Genomic DNA, 23,213 nt, shown 5'->3' with positions numbered 1-23,213 from the left:
GTTTCACAGAATCCTCACAATAGTGCCATTTTTCATAACAGCATGAATGTGTACTGATGTCATTTGAATTCCATGGTAACAGTACATAAGTGACTTTTTCTCTATAGAAAGTATCTTCAATAATAACACTTTTATTTGTAGGGTAGTTTATGTTCATAATGAATTCTCACGTGTGAGATTTTAAAAATACACAATTTTGTGAGGTTAGAAACATCATTCAAAATCATTTCTCTTTTTACAACTCAGGAAACCAAAGCTCAAGGTTAAATGACACAAACATTAACCAAAGTGCACAAAATTCAATATGTATTGAGCTAAGCACTAAATATAAATGTAAATAAGATATGATATCTTTCTTTAAGGAGCTCGTGGTCTAGTACAGGAGGCAGATATAAACACTTATAGAGCAAAATGATAAAATGCATTTCTACTACCTGATTATACATTAAATTTATTAATAACTGGATAATGCCACTGGAACTCATTTTTTTCAGCAAATTCAGAAAAAGAATAAAGTTAAAATTGTCACTGAGAATTTACTTAGCAAAACCTAAGTGAAATACAAAATATTCTCCAAAAGGAGAAAAATTCATAAAATTTGTTAAGTTCGTAAGAAATAAACAGAGTTTATAAAAATAGAATGTGTTAGAAATTAAGAAATTTGTTATAGATCTTTAAAAAGGCAGCTACAAATACTCTAATATAATTAGGCTCACAAGAGAAATACAAACCAGAAGTTACCTTTAGATGGTTGGGAGCAGAGGGACAATAAAATAATTTTGGACCAATAATTTGGACCAATAATTTTTCACTCAGATCAAAACTACTTATTGTACTGGTAGAAAGCAGAAAATAAAATAAAGAAGTTCATGGTAAATGTAAGTTAAAAGATCTAGTACTATTTACTAACTGACATCCCCTAGCTTTTTAACACATTTTTTTTTCTTACTTACAGCCTCCATATAAGCCCTTCCTAAAGCTTAAAACAAAAGTAACTCCTGATTTCCATTTCTCTTATTGGTACAATAAGCCATGTTTATTAATGGAATTCAGCCATCTCAAACCATTTTTTTGTGAAGAATGCATTCAGTCATTCATTCAGCAGATATTTAGCGGCCAGATACAGTTCTAGAATCTGAGTATACAAACAGTGAATAAGATGGAGGGAGGGAGGAATGCAGGGAGGGAGAGACAGTCAGATGGATGGATAGGACAAAAAAGGAGGAGGAACAGACAGATGTCAGGAGAATACATTTCAATTTATACCAGATAAATAAACTGAAATAGGTAACTAAATTTTCATTAAGAGTCTGCATCCATTTTCCCAAAACACAAGTAGAGTGACCAGTACTTTCTGAAACTGATTATTAGCTATGGACTGTTGGTTCCAACAGCCATTCCAGACACCAGGGGAGAAAAGTTATACTAGCCATCAGAGCACATCTGCCTCTTATTTAGCAATAACATATCTGTGGCGGAAGAACAGAGGAAGACTCATGAGAATAAGTATAATATTTATTTTGAGTAAAGTTATCACTAAACATACCTTTCAGATAAAAAGGAGCGCTTGTGAGGACTTAGATTTTGACAAGATTCTAGGCTGCCATCAGATGATGAAGAAAGCTGCTCTGATTGCAAGTTGTCTGTATCACCCAAACTGGCCTCAGTTAAAGATGAGGTCTTTATGTATTTTCTTCCTAACTCCGTTCCCAGGACATTCGTCAATATAATTCTGGGTATCCTGTCATATAAAATAACAAACACTGTACTGTACTGAAAGTTGCAGTAAAAAAAATTCTAGGAAGCTGAATTTTCAAACATTTTCAACTTGGTACAAGTAAGCTATTAGAATTATACCACCCTGGAAATCAGCCCAAAAAATCAAAATTTTGGATGAACACTCTGTTTCTAGAAATACTTGTATCTTATAAATTGGCATAGATTGGCATGCCACTATAATGGCTTTAACCGTACTAGTGGATGCTACTGGGGTTGCTTAAAATTTTAACCAATTTTTCTCAAAAGTGCTTTCTTTTCCTTTTCCAGTAGTTATTAAAAACACAGATACTACAAACCAATTCTATAAATCTTTATTCTTCTCCTTCAACAGAAAGGTCCTTGGTAAATAATAACATACTCATAATTGGTAAATGACAAATGCTAAATCCAACAAGACATCATTCAGATTGTATCTATGGTAATGACCAATTTCCTTAAGTGAAACAGCACATATATTGACGGTAATAAATACACTTTCTATAATAGCACCAGGGAAACGGGTCAACAAAATAAATGTTTAGAAAGCAAAGTGTAATTTTTAACACGTCAAACTTCTTTGAATTGGTGGGGTCATATCAAAAGTAGCAATGTAATCCTGGTATCTTCTTAAATAGAAGAGGATAGCCTAATCTTCTCCTGGTTCACCAGTTGTTAGAAAAGAACTGATGTTCTTTTCCACATTAGAATGAGTTTTCTCAAGGCAACTGTTTGACCTGAATTGACTGGCCCAGGCCAAATTACTGTGATTTTTTCACTTCATGTTACTGTATTTTTTAAGTTTTCCTATCTCCTCTTTATCAGATGTCCCCCTTGACTGTTATCGATACGTCACTTGCAGCACTTTACTGACCTTTCATGAGAGACCATAGATAACACCTGGAAAGAGCCAAAGTACTTTTATTTAAGTAAAAAAATGTGAGCTTCCCTGTACTTTGTTACATTCGCTGTAGTACTCAGAGGTACTCTATTTTTATCTACGTAGAGGCACCATGTTCTTTTCACTATATTCCAGACAACATAGAATTTCAGATCTTAGGAGAACTTTAAAATAATTTAGTCTTCTCTTTTTAAACATGAAGAGCTCAAAGCACAAAAAGTTAAATGGTTGCCCAAGTATAAGCAACTCTTCCTAGAAGAAGAACCTGGGCCAACTATCTCTCGGTTTTTTAAATTTTATTCCACTACACTGCATCCTCAATGCTAACTTGCTAAAGCATCCAGATAACTGAGATTTTCTGTAGATACTTCAGGAAACCTTAAAAATATCCACTTCCAGCACAACCTCCACAAAAAAAGTACTGGTTTGATTAAACAGTATATGATCTAAAAACAAGGCTAGTGGTAAATATAATTCTCTGAACTCAGAGTCTGAATGAAGGAAGAAAGGAAAGACCATCAGCCATTTAGCACAACCACTAATTATGTGGAGAGGAAGGCAGAGATATTTTCCTATCTCCTCTCATGATATAAATTTCTACGAATCCTATTTATTACTCTATGCTTTGTAGATCTGTTGCCTGACAGAACCCTCCTTAAAATCTTGGATTTCAAGTAGGAATGAAGACAATACAGGCCCAGTAAGGAGTCTCAAGATTTCTTCTGACCTCACACTTAGAATTGCTGTGAAATGAATCACTAAAGAAAACTCAACTGCAGTTCTCAATGCTTTAGGGAAAAATGCAGAAATATTAGAAGAGAGAATTTTATTCTGGTAAAAACTATTTTTTTCCAAATAGTTTAGCACAATTAAAATTTTACTTACTTTTAAGAGATGAGAGAATCTGACATATTAGTTGATAGCTCATTTTAAGAATTGATGATATACTGTTTACATGGTCTGCTCTCATTATTTATATTTATTAATTTGTTTGTTTAATTTCATTTATGGGCTACACTGGGTCTTCGTTGCTGCGTGCAGGCTTTCTGTAGCTGCGGAGAGCAGGGGCTACTCTTCATTGCAGCGCGCGGGCTTCTCATCCATGGTGGCTTCTCTTGTTGCAGAGCACAGGCTCTAGGTGCGCGGGCTTCAGTAGTTGCAGTGCATGGAATCAGCAGTTGTGGCTCATGGGCTCTACAGTGCAGGCTCAGTAGTTGTGGCACGCAGGCTTAGTTGCTCCACGGCATGTGGGATCTTCCTGGACCAAGGCTCGAACCTGGGTCCCCTGCATTGGCAGGTGGATTCTTAACCACTGCACCACCAGGGAAGCCTCCCCCTATCATTACTGAATTCTAAAATGGGGCTTATAATAAAAATAATCTAAGAACTATAGTATTTAAATAAAGAGAAAATTGGGAGCATAGAATAAGAAATACCAAAGAAATATCAGCTATAATTTAGTACTTCTGTTTAAAATGCGTGACTATAGTATGTTTAAATGTGTTTTTAAATGTTGAGTTCCTAAAAAAAGCTGTCTCTCCAAATATGAGAGAAAGATTCCATAAGATTAGTCCTATACAAAGCACTGAAGAGAATAATTAACAAAAACGAACAAACAAAAAATAAAAATATCAGCAAGGAAAGGAAAAAATTATGAAGGTTAGAACTATCTTCTGAATAATAAATGATCATTCTATTCTTTTACGGCTTGTTTTGCTGCTAGATTTTGAAGAAAGACAAAGCAGAGCTATGAAAAAAGAACTTTAGAGGATAAATGAGAATTTTTAAGTTGAACAAACAGCTAAAAGTCTTTCCTAGAAAAGTATCAAAATTCTCCCAAAAACCATTTCAAAAGATTATATACTGAACTGCAGTAGAACTCGCATCTCTAAAGCACAAGAGCCCTAGAGGGCCTCTGAAGCTATCAGAAGGTTCAAGGAGCTATCTCAGCATGTCTACCACGGTATACCTTTCAATTAGAAAACACTCTATTACCACGTAAACAAATAACACAAGAAAAAAATTAAGTAGAATATTTAAAGGTTAATAAATTAGACATCACGTAAAATATGTAATAAAGTCCAATTCCTGCTTATTAAAAAAACTAAAGGTCAGAAGAATGAAAAGCAGTATGTCACAGAGGTTAAGAGCTAGGACTCTGGAGTCAGACAAACATAGGGTTGGGTTCTGAATTCAGCACCTAACAACTATATAACCTTAGATAAGTTACTTAGTATATAATTTATGGCTCTTATCATTGAGCTCCTCATCTCTAAGAGGGGGAGAATTATAAAATCTACCTTAAAAAATTATTAAGATTAGATGAAATAATAGATGTAAAGCAGTTAGCACAAGTCCTGGCACATACTAACTATACAAAACATGGAAGCTCATTTTAATTTTCCTATTATTGAAGGCTTGCTCAAACTTATAAATTATCTTTACAATTCATGCTTGATTGTCATAATTTATCATGCTCTGAAATCTAAGTGAAAATATCTTATGAGAAAAGTATATAGTTAAATAGTTAGCAATGCCTATAGGACTTCTAGCTCTTCATAACATACACCATAGCCCAAACATCTTTCATCAGCTATTCACAACTTACGTGATTTGTGTACCTTGAAGAAACAGAGAGCTTTGTGTGATAGTCGTACATAATACAAATCTATACAGTGATAACTAAGTTCATAACACCCAAGCTGTCTTTTGGTGTACAACTTATAAATTACCACTGCCATGGAAATTCTAGGCTAACCAGTATTTCAAAAGATTCTGAATTTTCACAACAAATATATAAAGGTATATACTTCATCTCTCATACTATCTCAACATAGAAGGAAGGACTGAAAATTGTCATTTCACACAATCGATCCAATTTTTTCCCAAGTATGCAAATAGTGTCAGTAAACAAAACAGAATTTGTTTAACTTTACTAATGTTATGAAATCACACCTCAAAATATAATATGGTAAACCAAAGGAGAAACAAATTTTGTAATGCAGTGAGATGAAACGGAAAGTATACTCAAAAACTGGCACAACAGTGTAAAACAATTACATTCCAATAAAGAGCTTTAAAAAAGGGGGGGGGGAGGCTTGATTACAAAATTAAAAAAAAAAAAAAAAAAGAAAGTATACTGGCCTGAGAAATAATATCATTTATTGATTGTGTCTCTACACAGTTATTTTCTATGGTTCTTAATTTTTTCAATTACAAATTGTGAGTTCCTCCCCCACATATAAGTAGCAAAGTAAATATAAGATTGAAATAATTTAATAAGTGGGGGAAGACTGAAAAACTGATAGTATCTATTAAGATATACTTGACGTTAAGAGCAAATTTTTAAAGAAATGGAATCCTTGTTGAAAGATAACGTAATTACAACTGATAATAAAGCTATAAATAACAAGCAAAAAAAATTATCATACTAATTTAGTTTTTATTTTGCTGTAACTTAGATGAATGCTTTTCTAAAACTGTGCTATGTAACATTTTAATAGAGTTCCTATAAATCTACTCTTATCCCAGATGGTGTAATTCAAAATATTACTTTCTAAATCAGCTTCCTAAGGTACACAGAAGAGATTTTTATTTTTGAATTACTTTCTTAAAGAGACTCACAAATTTTCTAAATTTGCCTTTTCCTTTACTAAGCTATATTTTAAGTGAATAACTTATCACTCAACTAAAATATTACTAGCTTAAAGAAGTCTTAAGGTTACAGGAATACCAGGGTGTCCAAAAGTCTTATCAGAATATCTGGAATACGTAATTTTTTAAAACTTCAAACATATACAAATTTAAGAAAAACAAGAATAAATATAATTAAGCCATGTAGGGGAATTCCAAGAACCAGGAGCTAAATTTTTTTTTAACAGAATATGGTTACACTCTCTCAATAGTTCTCTAATAATCTCTGATGCCAACTGATGAACACAGGAGAGAGATGCTTTACCATCTCATAAGTTCTGCACATATCTCCCACTAGGCTCTTTCTTGCCTACTGACCAAAGTTTATAAAGATCTGGAAATATTCTCCCAGGAAAACAGATATGAACCACATATGGAGATAAAACCTACACTAAAATATGGTTTACTTGTTTAAAAAGAAATATGCGCATCCCACATACTGCTAGTTTGATATTTATAAAACTTTTGACCCTTTTCTTCATTATTTAACAAGATTAATTGGGATCATGTGTTCTGTGTTTTTCTTCTCAACTTTATCCAGAAATTAAAAGCTAAATTATCTTCATTAAAAGGCAAAATACTTAGATCACTACCTTTAGATCCTAGAATGCAAATAAAATTTCAAAAAAAATTCCATTTCTTTTCTGTACACCTGAAACTAACACAGCATTGTAAATCAACTATACTCCAATATAAAATAAAAAATTTTAATTAAAAATAAAAAATAAAAATAAATAAGTAAAGAAAATTATTTAAAAAGCTAAAAAATGTCATTTCTGGAAGTGACTGGGTGATTTTGGTTTACTCAATAGTTAAACTTTAAGTTATAATTAAAAACCAAAAATAAATCTCTCCCTTTCATCTTTCCAAAATTATGAAGTCCTAGCTAAGTAAAATGAAAATAAGACAAACAGCATCATGTCAAAGTTAAGCAAAGATTGAAGAAAGTCTCAGTCTCCTATTCTAGATAGCAAGTCCCACACAGAAAACACCTATCCAAAGCTATCCCCTACACAGTTCTCCAATTTTCTTATTTGAAGCTTGCAATATCTCTTTTCCTGATTATCACCAAAATTACAGAGCAGATAATTGGTTCTCATGGAGGAAAAGACATTTCAATCAAAGAGACTGGAGATGTAACTCTGCTGAGAAGCAATCTCTTTCCTATAATCAGCAAATATTTATTGAGCATTTAGTATGTGCCCAGTACTGTGCAAGGAAAAATAATAAAATGTAGAGTTCCCTGCCCTCATGAAGCTTATTGTTATGGGGGCAGAGAAACTAAAAATCACAATATAGTGTGATGAGTGCTAGGACACAGGAACACGCTGTTTAGCAAGACAAAAAAAAAAGGGATCAAATGCAGATGTGGCTGGTGGAATCAAAGAAGAAATGAGCTCAAAGTTAAATTAAATGAGCTCAATATAAGTCAATAAAGGGGAAAAGGAGAATTGTTCCCAAGATAAAAGAACAATAAGCATGAGCTCAGAAGTATAAAACAGCATTATACATTCAGTGAACTACCAGTAGTTGCCTAAGCCTAAAGCACAGTATGAATATGGAAGAGCAGACAGACACGAAGCTAGAGACTGTCAAAAGTGAGATCATCACGGACCTTGGATGCCAAGGTAAGGAGTTCGAACTTTATCCTAAAGGTTACAAGGAGCCACAGAAAGATGTTAAACTGGAGAGTGACAAGTAACATCTGTCTTTTAGAATGAATACTTCAGCAACAATATAGGGAACTAACCAAGAAGAAAAAGACTATGCACAGGAAGCCCAATCAAATTACAATCTTAGTAATAAAGGCACAAAGTTATCAGGGCTTGAACTGAGGCAGTAGCAATAAAGATGAAGAAAACATCATTTCAAGACAGATTTAGGAGGTAAAAATAACTAGACATGATAAATGATTGGCTACAAACAGTAAGGAAAAAAGAGGAACTGGAACAATTTCCAAGTTCTAATTTGAAGAACTAAGTGTAAAAAGGAGTCACACATTCAGACAAGGAGGAGATACTGACATAGGAACAAGTCTGAGAACAAAGATGATGCATTCACTTTGGAACAAGTTAGATTTAGGACACCTGGAGCTGAGGGAAAAGGTCTGGACTAACTGGTAGTTCATCCCAGTAAGTGAACAGAAATACACACACAGACACAACACACACACACACACACACACACACACACACACACACACACATACACAGTAGAAACCAGATTAGAATCTTATTGGGATTCTTTACTTCACATTATATTTAAATTTCATGAACACATAATCTAGCTTCTAACAATTTCTGGTGAGAAAAACTATTCTGAGAGAATGAAACATTACACTGTTCTACTCATGCTGTTCTAACTGAAGAAGGACAGACATGGGATGAAGGGACAGATGTCATTTAGAAGAGAGTTGAAGTTTCTTTTCAGAAGAATCAAAGGGATTGGAAGTGTCATTCCTTTAGCCCCCTTTGTTTAGATCTAGCAGCACAGTAAGGGAACAGCTCACCTGTACTAAGGAGGAAAAACAATGGACTCCAAAACAATGAGAGCAAAATGCTTCATAAATTACTGAAGCTAAGTTGTCTGACTCTTAAGATTTTGGGTGCTTTAGAAAGTTAAATTTACAACAGGTATGATCTAGTAAGGACATTCTTGTTACATAGCTCTTTATGTTTTTGCCTTTTTTAAGAGAAGCATCCTTTTTAAGAAAAAATTAATGCATAATACTATGTTCAGATGTTTTGACAGAGTTCTACCTTAATTTTTAAAATAACTGTGTTGAAAGTTAGCAGGTTTTAGCTGGATCTTGGCTTAAAGCACTTATAAATTGTTATCTAGATTACAGATCAAATAACCAAAGTACCATTGAGCTAATGACAGTATACTACAATTGAAAGCAAAATACCTCCCCTAAAAAATACTCTTTTAAGGATTAAAACTGTAAATGGAAATACATTAAAAATATTATTAATATGTTACAGATCACAAATTCCCAGAGCTAAATCCTAATGTTTAGCCCCAAACTTCACATACAATTCTTTTAAAAAATATAGAACAAAACTTGTCGTTAGCTTTCAAAATTAAACTGCATATTTATTATCAAAAATCTGAGCAATATTTCAAAATCATCTCCTTTTTTAAAAAAAATGCATGTAAGATACAAGAAAGCTCACAAAGGCAAAAGTAGTAAAGACCTAGATTAAATAATATTTTAAAGGTATGTTAAAGATGCAGAAAATTTAAAAGATCTATAGATAGACGGATATACATAACTTTTATTTTCTGCATCTTTTACATACGTTTTAAATAACATTTGATCTAAGTCCTTACCTATCTATCTATATCTAGTTCTTCATTTTATACCATAAGTAAGTCTCTAAAAGTATGTATATGTGAATCAAATTATTAAGTTAAATGTAAGAATACTTGTTTTTAAAAATAATTCTATGTCAATCTATTTAATAAAATATAGAATCAATAACTTTATAAATTAAGATTGTCAGCTTTAAGATTTGAGGGAGTCACACTTGTACATGTAGACTTTCTTAAAGATCATTTCCAACAATCTTATTTTTAAGACTATTGGACTTAAATTATTTCAAATGCGGTAAGTTGAACAAAATCAATACTGAACAACATACCTTTCAGATAATTTAGGGCTTTGGTGAAGAGATTCTAATTTTTGACATGTCTCTAGGCTCTCAACAGATGTCGAAGGCAATGAGTCTGATTGCACCTTGTTGGCATCACATAAATTAGCATCGTTTCTAGGTAGAGTCTTTCTGAATTTTCGTCCTAAATCCGTCCATAGGACATTCGTCAACATAACTTTGAGTTGCCTGTTACACACATAAATAATTAATACATACAGTACTAAACATTATATAATACATGAATTCATTGCAAATTATAACAAATGAAAACCTCCAGGAATTTGAAATTCAGTTCTTCAAGCAAGTAACCTGAGTAGTAAATATCATAAGTAAAAATTTTACCTAAGCATTCTCAAATTTACAAGAGAAACTAAAGCACATTTCACTTAAATTGGAATTTTCTTCAGAATTCTGTCTGGTATACTACATCACACACGTACTGCTGTTGGATTCCTGGTAACCAATCTGTGCCTAGTCACACTATTAGTAGGACAACAATACACATCTGTACATCACATCACAGAGGCAACCACTTTCTGCATTAAAAATGAGTTCTTGTTTTAGTATTTGTTCATTTGGAAAACATAATTAAAACTAAGGGTAACAGTACAACATCTAGTCTTAACCCTACATAGTCTTCAGATACTATTTAGTTTCACCTTATTTCTAAAAATGGGTCAATTTAAAACACTTACTGTACCTACACCAATTTCAAAAGTAAAACTGATAAATCCAAGCACTTCCAGCTTTTTGCCTCATTACATTTTGTCTGTTACTCATTGAACACACCTTTGTGCTAATAATTTGAAGAACTGTGTTCAGTTCTAGAACCATGATATATAGTTTTCACAGTACTGTGAACAGGCTACCAAGGGGATGTGAGACAATGTCAAATGAGGAATGGCTGGAAGAATTGGAAATGTTTAATCAGAAGAGTGTCTATTTTACTCCGTAGTACCAGTTTGAGGCACTGTTTGTTTAACAAACATAAGAATATTAAGAAAAAGAAAGCAAAGTGTTCGTGTACTTTTAAGATAAAACAGATCTCAAAGAAATCACTTGTTTGCAGCAGCCACTTGGGCTGCATCTTCAGATCATCTGGAAGAAGAGGGATACAAGTCTTCAGAGGAATCTCTATAGAACACAATGAAACTGCAAACATTTTAAGTTTAAAAAAATGTTTATAGATTTTATAATTATCATTAAAGAATAAAGAGATGAGTGACATGTCTATGAGTGAATGATAACTCATTCTTCATTCAACAAATACTTACCAAATACCTTCTAGCAAAAACAACTGTGCTAGTAAAATATGGAGATTCAGCAACAAACAAAACAGAGTTTCTGCCTTCATGGAGCTTACATTCCGAAGAAGAATTACCCCATTAGTTATTTAACTACAACTGTGATGAGCAATACAAACAAAAAGTACAGATGTTGCGTTTCTTCTGAACCACATCAGGGAAGGTTTTACTGAGAATATGACCTTTATTTAAGCTGAAACTATTCCCGAGGAAACAAGTGGAAAATGGAGAGTGGTCCGAAAAGGAGGACTAAAATGTAAATGCTCAGACATGAGTAAAGCCTATTCGAGGAAATTAAAGGACTTACCTGACTCAAGTGCTTAGAGTGAAGAGGAAGTTTGTATAAGATAAGGATGGACAGTTACACAGGGCTGTATGGACTGTATTGAGGATTTGAAACTTTAATGTCAACAACAGTATCAACCCCCTAGCTTTAACAAAAGAATGATGAGACCAGAGCTATATTTTTAAAAGATGACTTTGATCTTTTATGAAGAAGAAAGCAAGCACCAAGAGAAAAGGGTAGTAATGAATTTAGACAGCTAATAGTGACTTAGGGATAGTTTAGTGGAATGGTGGGAGCAGAAATGGGAAAGAAGAAAAGGGACACAGGCACAGCAAATGTAGGCAGCTGACATACAGCTACGAAACGGGGATATAGGACAAGAGCTGAAGATAAATGTGAAATGCAAGAAAGGTCTTCTTTGTTAGTTACTGGTTGGTTAGTTAGCTTAAGATAGAAAATATCTGTGTAAGTTTAAGTGCTCATAGGAAGAGGTCAACAGAGTAGGAGAGGTTGAAGATACAAGAGACAGGATAATTAACATTCTAATTAAGTTTCTTAAGAAGTGGCATAAAAAGAGCTAATATTTTTTGAACATGCACCATATACCAGGAAATACACTAAGGCCTTTACAATAATTTATCTCATTTAATCCTCACAACTACTCTATGAGGTACAATGGTAATTATGCTTCAGCAATTGAGAAGACCAAGAATAGAATGATTAATAACTATAAGTCCACAGTAAAACGGTGAGTAGTGAGAGTGGGATCCAGAGCCACAGACTCTCATCTCTGTTGCCAGCACTCTTAACTGCTGCACTGTGCTGGTTTATGGTGGGAAAAGAACCTCTTTCCTTCTTCCAGAAACCAAGATCATCTTTTCAAAGTGATAAAAAAGGTAAAGGAACACAGGCTTGAGGTGAGAAAAGACTTCAAATCTTCACTGTGGAGAGGGGGAACACAAGCTGACTACAGAAACACAGTAGGGTTGTCTTGAAGTTGACGAATCCAGTAAGGCTAATAATCACGAATTTATAATGCCACAAACATACTCTGTTTTGTGATATTTTTTTCTCTATCAGTGCTCAGCCACCTTGGTGTCAGCACAACACAAACAGATAATTAGGTTCACAAGTGATTATTAATTACTAAGGAAAAAGGCACCTTTATAACTAAACATCTGGCAGCTACCACCTTAACCAAGTGATCAAATGTAAGGCCACCAACACTGGGACAAGCAGACATTATGCATCCCCTGATATGATGCAATAAGCAAATGAAATCAGCTATGAAGTATTTTTGCCAAAAATGTAACATGAACTTAGTCATGAGGGCAAACCCAGACAAATTATGAAAATCTAGAATGTAGGACATTTTACAAGACAACTCGCCTGAACTCTTCAAAAAAGTCAATGTCATGGTTTAAGGGGTGGGGGTGGAGACAGGGGCTATTCTAAGATTAAGAGACTAATGAGACATAATAACCAAAAAATACAATGCATGAACCTCAATTTGATCCCAGATTTAAAAAAAAAAAGGCATTTTGGGGACATTTAGAGAATTCTGATTCTAGACATTATATTAGATAATATGAAATTATTATAAATTTTTCTTCATAATGTATTGTGGTTATCATGTAAAAGAGTTTCCTTAAGAAGTGCAGGCTAAAGTACTCAGAGGTGAATGCCTGACATCTGTGACTTACTTTCAAATGGTTCTGGAAAAAAAATGTGTGTGATTGTGTGTATGTGATATGCACTTATACACATGTATGAAAAGACACAGAGAAGACAAACATGGGAAAATGTTAACAACATCTTCAGTGTTTGTTATACTCTTAACAAAGTAATTCCATGCCTAGAATCCTGTACCAAAAAAATATGAAACATGGGAAAAAAGTTATGCATGAAGATATTCATCACATTATTATTTATAAAAGCAACAAAATAAAAGCAACTTTAAATTCCCCACAATAGCAGAATGGTAAAGTAAACCATGAGAAAGCCACTTAATGGAATGTTACTTACTAGTGTATTAAAATCTTCTACTTTAAATTTTAAGGATGGCTGGCTGTGGTTTTTTCTGCTTTCTACTTGTCTTTATTTCTATTTTCTATACTAAGCAAGCACTATTTATATAAGGAGAAATGTCAACCAATTAATTTTGTAAAGAATAGTAAACATGTTTACTTAGCCCAAAACTATCTATTGATTAGTGAAAAGAAATTATTTTAACATTCAAGACTATGCTTTTATAAGGTTTTACAACAGTACAACTTAAAATTCTAAATGATCAAATGAGAACACTTCTAAAATCTTAAGGATATATAAGGTATACTTTCCGTCTAATGAGAAAACTATTGATTATTAAGTAATTTGCTAAATTATTCAGGAAAATATCCCAATGGTAATTTTAATAATTTTAAATATGAAAATATCCAATGTTGGAAAATGCCATTTTTCTATTCACCAAAACCAAGTAAGAATCACCACTGGTGATTTTACTGGTAATTCTAATAGTTGGCACTAAGTGGAAAAGACAATTTGGATTCTCTGTGAAAATACTTATTTCATGTTCATAAATTTGCTTTATTGTAATCTGCCTGACTAATAATATCCTAAAGCAGAAGTCAGCAACCTTTTTCCCCAAAAGTAAATTTTTTTAAATTTCTACATATAGAAATTATGATTTCTCTCGATATTCAAAGAGAAACTTAGTGAGTAAAGAACAATATTCAAACCAGACAAAATAAAAACTAAACTTAGCATTCAGGGAGACACACTTAGGTGGCAATACTGTCCCAAAAAAGTAAGGTTAGGAGACAGGTTAGTTTCAAAAGGGAGGAAAGGGACTTGTAATTACAAAGGCACATGGAACTTCTTGGCTAGTTTTCTATTTTACACCTGAATGGTGGTTTTATGAATATATTTGCCTTATAAAAATATATTAATTATAATGAATAATTTATTAAACAGTTTACCTTTTATTCATTGTTTGGAAGATGTATTATATTTCACAGTAAAAATAAAGAGTAGAGGAGAGCTAAATGGAGCTCTCCACTTAACCCAACATTCTATATACCATCCCTGCTAAAGTACTTGGCTAAGCTTCTTTTTTTTTTTTTGTGGCTGCACTGCACAGCATGGGGGATCTTAGTCCCTCCGGCCAGGGATCGAATCCGGGCCCTGTGCAGAGGAAGTGCGGAGTCTTAACCACTGGACTACTGGGAAAATCCCACCTAAGCTTTACAGAACCATCCAATTATGTATTTATGAAATGTCCCCTTAAGCTACAATTCATTGTACTACATTCATTTAATTTCATTTACAAGGGGAAATACCTGCTGATTGATGTACTCACAGTCTAAAAATGACCATTCCTAGAAAATAAAAAATACACCACATCTCTTCTATAGTACTTTTTATACATGTGAAAATCTGTAAATATTTAAAAAAAAAACAAAAAAACCTCGGTATAACTACAGTAGGAAAAAAATCTTTTTTTTTCTTTTCTCGCCTATGAACAAAACACATACTGGCTTTTCTAGAAAAGTTCAAATTTTGTTAAATTTAAATTTTTCAACAAAAGCAGCTTTTCGATGAATACATAAACATAACAATGATATAACTTGGCTAAATAAATTCAAAAATCAGAAAAAAATAATCGCTCCTCAAAACTTGGAGTCCTGTTTTTAGACTGTGGAAACTGACAGTTTGGAATGAAGACAGTGTTTTAGGCTTTTTTTTTTTTCATAATTTAATTTATAGTATTTCTTGCGTTCAGAAAGATGGGTGGAGGAAATCAGAATATGCTACCCCAAAATATGTCACTTTGGCACAAGGATTATTTTGAACTGAAGACAACCGAGAGCAGATGCCAAAAAAGCTCTCTGTCCACCCAGTGCCTGCTTAAAAGCAGGTTTAGACTATTCATCACCAGAGATGCTTATCAGCCCAGGAATGAAATCTACATAACAAGCCTTACTAAATAAACTTTATCTTCTATGAGTTTCCCCTGTAAATGGACCATCCCACAGTTTGTCATCCTTGGAATGGCAAACCTTTTTCCTCTGACTTGTCACTTCTCTAGAAATCTATTGTTCTTTGTTAATACATTATGTAAGCCCAAGTTGTAACAATTCCTTTGAGTTACTCATCACAGAATTTTTCCCATATATATACACATTGCATGTGTTAATAGTTTGTTTGTTCTTCTCTTATTAATCTATATTTTGTCTCTCAAATTTGCAGGGCCCCAGTCAGAGAACGACAGGAGGGGAGAAGCTTTTTTCCCCTCCTCTACATGGACAAATATTTGAACACTTCACAAAAAAGACATATGAGTAGCCAATATGCACATGAAAAGATGCTCAATATCATTACTCTCATCTTTCCAGTCTTTTTTTAAAAAAAGTCTGTCTTTTCAAAAAAGGGGGAAGGAGCAAAATATTTCAACAGACATTTGAAGATACAAAAGAACAATAAGCACATGAAAAGATACTCAACATCATCATTCATCAAGGAAATGCAATTAAAACCACAAAAAAAGATATCACTACGCATACATTACAAGGGATGATGACAGAGACTAACCATATGAGTGCTGGCAGGAGGGTGGAGGAAGTAAAAGTTTCCTGCACTGCTAGTGGGAATGTAAAATGGCACAATTACTTTTGGAAAACATTTAGTGGTTTCTTAAAGTTGAAAATGTACTTTCAATGACCCAGCAACCCATCTCTTAGGTATTTATCCAAAAGAAATAAAAACATGTCCACACAGGCACTTGTACATGAATATTCACACAGCAGCTTTACTCATAGTAGTATTTATTTTTTACAGAACTAGAACAAAAGAAGTTTAAATTTGTATAGAAAAACAAAAGACCCCAAACAGCCAAAGCAATCTTGAGAAAGAAGAATGGAGCTGAAGTAATCAGGCTCCCTGACTTCAGACTATACTACAAAGCTACAGTAATCAAAACAGTATGAAACTGGCACTAAAACAGAAATACAGAACAGGATAGAAAGCCCAGAAATAAACCCACACATCTATAGTCAATTAATCCATGACAAAGCAGGCAAGAATATACAATGGAGAAAAACAGTCTCTTCAATAAGTGGTGCTGGGAAAACTGACAGCTACATGTGAAAAAAATAATATTAGAACATTCCCTAACACCATATACAAAAAGAAACTCAAAATGGATTAAAGACCTAAATATAAGACCAGATACTATAAAACTCTTAGAGGAAAACATAGGCAAAAACACTCTTTGACATAAATTGCACCAATATCTTTTTGGATCCACCTCCTAGAGTAATGGAAATAAAAACAAAAATAAATAAATGGGACCTAATTAAACTTACCAGCTTTTGCACAGCAAAGGAAACCATAAACAGAACAAAAAGGAAACCCACAGAATGGAAGAAAATATTTGCAAATGAAGTGACTGACAAAGGATTAATCTCCAAAACATACAAACAATTCACACAGCTCTATAACAAAAAAATCAAACAACCCAATCAAAAAATGAGCAGAAGGTCTAAACACACATTTCTCCAAAGAAGACATACAGATGGTCGAAAAGCACATGAAAAGATGCTCAACACTGCTAATTATTAGAGAAATGCAAATCAAAACTACGAGGTATTACCTCACACTGGTCAGAATAGCCATCATTAAAAAATCTACAAACAATAAATGCTGGAGAGGATTGGGATTGCCAAAAATACATTACAAATAAGAAAAAAATCAAATTGTACATTTTAAATATATGCAATTTATTGTAAAAAAAAAAAATGCTGGAGAGGGTGTGGAGAAAAGGGAACCCTCCTACACTTTTGGTGGGAATGTAAATTGGTACAACCACTATGGAGAACAGTATGAAGGTTCCTTAAAAAACTAAAAATAGAACTACCATATAATCTAGCAGTCCCACTCCTGAACATATATTCAAAGAAAATCATAATTCAAAAAGATACACGTACCCCAGTGTTCACTGCAGCACTATTTACAACAGCCAAGATACGGAAGCAACCTAAATGTGCATCAACAGAGGAATGGATAAAGAAGATGTGGTACATATATACAATGGAATATTACTCAGCCATAAAAAAGAATAACCTTTGCAGCAACACAGATGGGTCTAGAAATTATCATACTAAGTGAAGTAACTCAAAGACAAATGTCTTATGATATTGCTTATATGTGGAATCTAAAAAAATGATACAAATGAACTTATTTACAAAACAGAAAAATACACAGACTTCTAAAACAAACTTATGGTTACCAAAGGGGTAAAGTGGGAGGAAGGATAAACTGGGAGTTTGGGATTAACATATACATACTATTATATGTAAAACAGATAACCAACAAGGACCTACTGTATAGCACAGGGACCTTTACTCAACATTCTGTAATTACCTATACAGTAAAAGAATCTAAAAAAGAATGGATAGGGCTTCCCTGGTTGCGCAGTGGTTAAGAATCTGCCTGCCAATGCAGGGGATACGGATTCAAGCCCTGGCCCAGGAAGATCCCACATGCCATGGAGCACCTAAGCCTGTGTACCACAACTACCGAGCCTGTGCTCTAGAGCCTGTGAGCCCAACTACTGAGCCCACGTGCTGCAACTACTGAAGCCCGCAAGCCTGGAACCCGTGCTCCACAACAAGAGAAGCCACTGCAATGAGAAGCCTGTGCACCACAACGAAGAGTAGCCCCCGCTCACTACAACTAAAGAAAGCCCATGCACAGCAACGAAGACCCAATGCAGCCAAAATAAATAAATAATACAATAAATCTTTAAAAAGAAAAAAAAAGTGTGCCTTTCACTAAAAAAAAGGAAAAAAAAATGGATATATGTATATGTATAACTGAATCACTTTGCTGTACACCTGAAAGTAACACAACATTGTAACTACACACACACACACACACACACAAAGGAATATTATTCAGCCCTAAAAAAAGAATGAAATATTGCCATTTGCAGCAGCATGGACTGACCCAGAGAATATTACACTTAGTGAAGTAAGTCAGACAGAGAAAGACAAGTACTATATCATTTATGTGTGGAATGTAAAAAATGATACAGATGAATCTATATACAAAACAGAAAGACTCACAGACACAGAAAACCAATTTATGGTCACCAAATGGGAGAGAGAGATGGCGAGGGACAAATTGGGAATATGTGATTAACACAAACTACTATACGTAAAATAGATAAGCAACAAGGATTCCTGTATAGCACAGGGAATTATATTCAATGTCCCATAATAACCTATAATGGAATTTAATCTGAAAAAATAAACAACAGAATCATTTTGCTGTACACCTGAAACACAATAATACAAATCAACTATACTTCAATTTAAAAAATTACTGATCACAGATCACCATAACAAATGTAACAATAATGAAAAAGTTTGAAATATTGCGAGAATTAGCAAAGTGTGACACAGAGACGCAAAGTGAGCAAATGTTTCTGGGAAAATGCTACCAACAGACTTGCTCAAAGCAGGGTTGCCTGCAACATTCAATCTGTAAAAAATACAGTATCTCAAAAGTGCAATAAAGAGAAGCACAATAAAACAAGGTCTGCCTGTACCTTATGACTGGTGTCCTTATAAAAATGGCAGAAACAGACATACACATGACAACATGAAGACATACAGAGAAAGCACATAAGTATGGAGGATTGAATGCTTGAAGAAGACAGAAGAGAGACATGGAATAGATTATTCCCTAATTCCTTCAAAGGAAGCACAGCCTTGCTGACACCTTGATTCACATGAAATATGAATGGACTGAATAATCTAATCAAAGGTAGAGATTGTGAGAGTAGATTTTTAAAAAAAACACGATCTATGTTCTGAATGTTTGTTTCCCCTCAAAATTCATATTTTGAAATCCTAACCCCCAAAGTGATGGTATTAGGAGGTGGGGCCTTTGGAAGGTGACTAGGTCATGAGGGCAGAGCCCTCATGAATAGGATAAGTGCTCATAAAGATTCAAGAGAGGACCCCTTCCACCCCTTCAGGACACAGTAAAAAGATGGCCATCTATGAACCAGGAAGCCCTCACCAGAAACTCAATCTGGGAGTGCTATGATCCTGGGCCTCCCAGGAATTATAGCACTTATGAAAAATAAATGTTTTTTGTGTATACAAACACAAATACACGTAGTCTTACGGTATTTTGTTACAACAGTCCAAACAGACTAGGATAAGATCTAACTATATGCTCTCAACCAGAGACACACTTTGGACTCAAAGAAATAAAGTTTCAAAGTAAAAGGACGAAAAAAGGTATACCATACCATGCAAACAGCAACCTCAAGACAGGTGGAATAGCTATATCACTATTAGACAAAATAGACTTTAAAGCAAAACAAAACAAAAAAATTTTTGTAGAAACAATGAGGGACATTTCATTGACAAAAGGGTTAATTCATCAGTAAGATATACTGACTATAAATATACATATACTTAATAACAGGACCATAACCTCATTAAGCAAAAGCTAAAAGAAAGGAGAAATTAACAATTCAACAATAATAGTTCAACAATTAAAACCCCAGTCTTGATACAATGACTAGACTGCAAGGATACAGAAGGCCTGGATAACACTATCAACCAACTCAATCTAACAGACATCTATAGAGCACCCTAACAAATAGGAACAGAATGCACATTCTTCTCAAACACATGGAACATTCTTGAAGAAAGACCATATGCCAAATAAACCTCAATAAATTTACAAGAAGTGAAATCATACAAAAGTCCTCAGACCACAATGGAATTCAATTAAAAATTAACAAAAGATAAATAAGTCACGAGGATATAATGTACAGCATGGTGACTATGGTTAATAATACTATATTGCATATTTGAAAGTTGTTAAAAAAGTAAATCTTAAAAGTTGTCATCACAAAAAAAAATTGTAACTGTGAGTGATGGGTGTTAACTATACTTATTGTGGTGATCATTTCACAATATATACAAGTATAGAATCATTCTGTTGTAATGTTATATGTCAATTGTATCTCAATAAAAGAAAATCTTTGAAATTTAAAAACACATAGAAATTAAACAATACACATTTTTAAAGCAAGTGAATCAATCATACCAGAAATCAGAAAATACTTTTGAGCTTAATGAAAAGAAAAAATATTTGAGGTGCAGCCAATGCAGTGCTTAGAATAAAATTTAAAACTAAACACCTATACTAGAAAAGACAGATCTCAAATCAATAATCTAACCATACACCTTAAGAAATTAGAAAAAAGCACAAACTATGTCCAAAACAAGGAGAACAAAGAAAATAAGATTATAGTGAAAATAAACAAAATCAAATATAGAAAACCTATAGGGAAAACTGATGAAACCAAAAGTTGGTTCTTTGAAAAGATCAACAAAATTTACAAACATCTAGGTAGACTGAACAGAAAAAAACAAAATAAAGAAAGAAAACACTCAAATTACTAAAATCAGGAATGAAAGAAGAGTCATTACTAACAATATTACAGAAATTTTAAACAGTATAATAGAATAATATGAACAAATGTATGGCAACAAATTAGATAACTAAAATATACAAATTCCCAGAAAAACAGAAGCTACCAAAACGGACTCATAAAAAAAAATCTCAATCGACTTATAACAAGCAAAAATCTGAAATCTGTAATTTGAAAACTTCACAGATACACACACACACCACCACCACCACCACCACCAACAACAACAACGAATGACCCAGATGGCTTCACTGGTGAATTTTATCAAACATTTAATTAAGAATTAACACCAATCCTTCAAAAACTCTTCCAGAAAACAAAGGAAGAGACAACACTTTTTAACTCATGCTACAAGATTATTATTAGCCTGATTCCAAAGCCAGATAAAGACAACATAAGAAAATAGCAGGTTATTTTCCCTTCTGAATACAAACATAGATATCCTGAATTAAAATCCTAGCAAACTGAAACCAGTAACATATAAATGGGATCATAAATCAGGATCAAGTGGGATTTATCCCAGGAATGCAAAGTTGGTTTAAAATCTAAAAATCAATTTATGTAATGCATTATATTAATAAAGGATACAAATTACATGATATAAATGCAGAAAAAGCATTTGACAAAATCCAACACACATTCATCATAAAAGGCCTCCAAAAAATTAAAAACAGAAGCAATGCACTTCCTAGGTGGCACAGTGGTTAAGAATCCATCTGCCAATGAAGGGGACAAGGGTTCAATCCCTGCTCCAGGACAATTCCACATGCCATGGAGCAACTAAGCCCATGCGCCACAACTATTGAGCCTGTGCTCTAGAGCCTGTGAGCCACAACTACTGAGTCTGTGTGCTGCAACTACTGAAGCCCATGCGCCTAGAGCCCGTGATCTGCAGCTAGAGAATCCACCACAGTGAGGAGCCTGCACACCACAATGAAGAGAAGCCACCACTCACCGCAGCTAGAGAAAGCCTGTGTGCAGCATCAAAGACCCAACACAGCCAATAATAAACAAACAAACATTTAAAAAAAAAAACAAAACCAGAAGGGAACTTCCTCAACATAAAAAAGGGCACGTCTTAGTCTGTTCAGCCTATAACACAATATCACAGACTCAGCAGCTTATAAACAACAAACATTTATTTCTAATGGTACTGGAGGCTGGGAAGTCCAAGATCAGGGTGCCAGCCAACATGGTAAGGTTCTGGTAAAGACCTTCTTCTGGGTTGCAGACTGTAGACTCCTCACAGTGGTAGAAGGCACCAGGAAGCTCTGTGAGGTCTCTTTTATACAAAGAGCATTAATCCCATTCATGAGGGCACCCCCTCAAGGGTCCCACCTCCAAATACCATCACACTGGGCATTAGGATTTCAACATATGAATTTGGTGGAGATATTGTGCAAACATTCAAACCATTGCAGGGGCATCTATAAAAAACCTATAGCTAACATCATACTTAATGGTGAAATACTGAATGCTTTCCCTCTGAGAGTGAGACAAAACAAAGATTTCCACTCTCATCACTTTCACTGTACATTGTACATTCTATCCAGGACAATTAGGCAAGGGAAAAAATTGAAGTCCTCCAGTTGAAAAGGAAGCAGTAAAGCCGTCTTTATTTGCAAATGACACGATCTTGTATATACAAAATTCCAAGCAATCTACTAAAAACTTCTAGAACTAATAAGACAAACAGGGTCACAGTATATAAATCAGGGTCAACATACATAAATCAATGGGATTTCTACACACTAGTAATGAACCATCTAAAAATAAAATTAAGAAAACACTTCCATTCACAACAGCATCAAAAAGAAAATACTTGGGAAAAAATTTAACAATAAGTGTCCAAGACCCACTGAAAGTTACAAAACACTGTTGAAAGAAATTGAATAAGACCTAAATAAATGGGCAGATACATTCATGAATCAGAAGACTTAATTTGTTAAGACAGCAATACTCCCCAAATTGGTCCTCCATCAAAATTCGTGTTGGCTGTTTTGCTAAAAATATGCCAAGCTGTTCTAAAATTCAGCTGAAAATGCAAGGAACCCACAACAACCAAAACAATCCTGAAAAGGGACTTCCCCGGCAGTCCAGT

At 33.9% G+C, this 23,213-nt stretch overlaps 1 protein-coding gene across 8 annotated transcripts in view; it reads right to left on the bottom strand.

Moving 5' to 3' along the window:
- SENP7 (SUMO specific peptidase 7) overlaps positions 1–23,213 on the bottom strand; it is a 171,905-nt gene that overhangs the window by 78,575 nt on the left and 70,117 nt on the right. For 4 of the 8 annotated variants that reach the window (XM_057696791.1, XM_057696789.1, XM_057696792.1 and 1 more), the window contains 2 exons: positions 9,994–10,191; positions 1,547–1,741 (listed from right to left, as the gene is read on the bottom strand). The exons of 2 other annotated variants lie outside the window; for them this stretch is intronic. In XM_057696791.1, coding sequence (XP_057552774.1) covers positions 1,547–1,741; positions 9,994–10,191 — 393 coding nt within the window. The remainder of the gene's footprint in view (positions 1–1,546; positions 1,742–9,993; positions 10,192–23,213) is intronic. 2 more of the 8 variants (XM_057696793.1, XM_057696796.1) reach the window with 1 other exon arrangement.

This window comes from Hippopotamus amphibius, chromosome 10, assembly GCF_030028045.1.
Source record: "Hippopotamus amphibius kiboko isolate mHipAmp2 chromosome 10, mHipAmp2.hap2, whole genome shotgun sequence".
Lineage (NCBI taxonomy): Eukaryota > Metazoa > Chordata > Mammalia > Artiodactyla > Hippopotamidae > Hippopotamus > Hippopotamus amphibius.
This window is presented reverse-complemented; position numbering and strand designations above follow the sequence as displayed.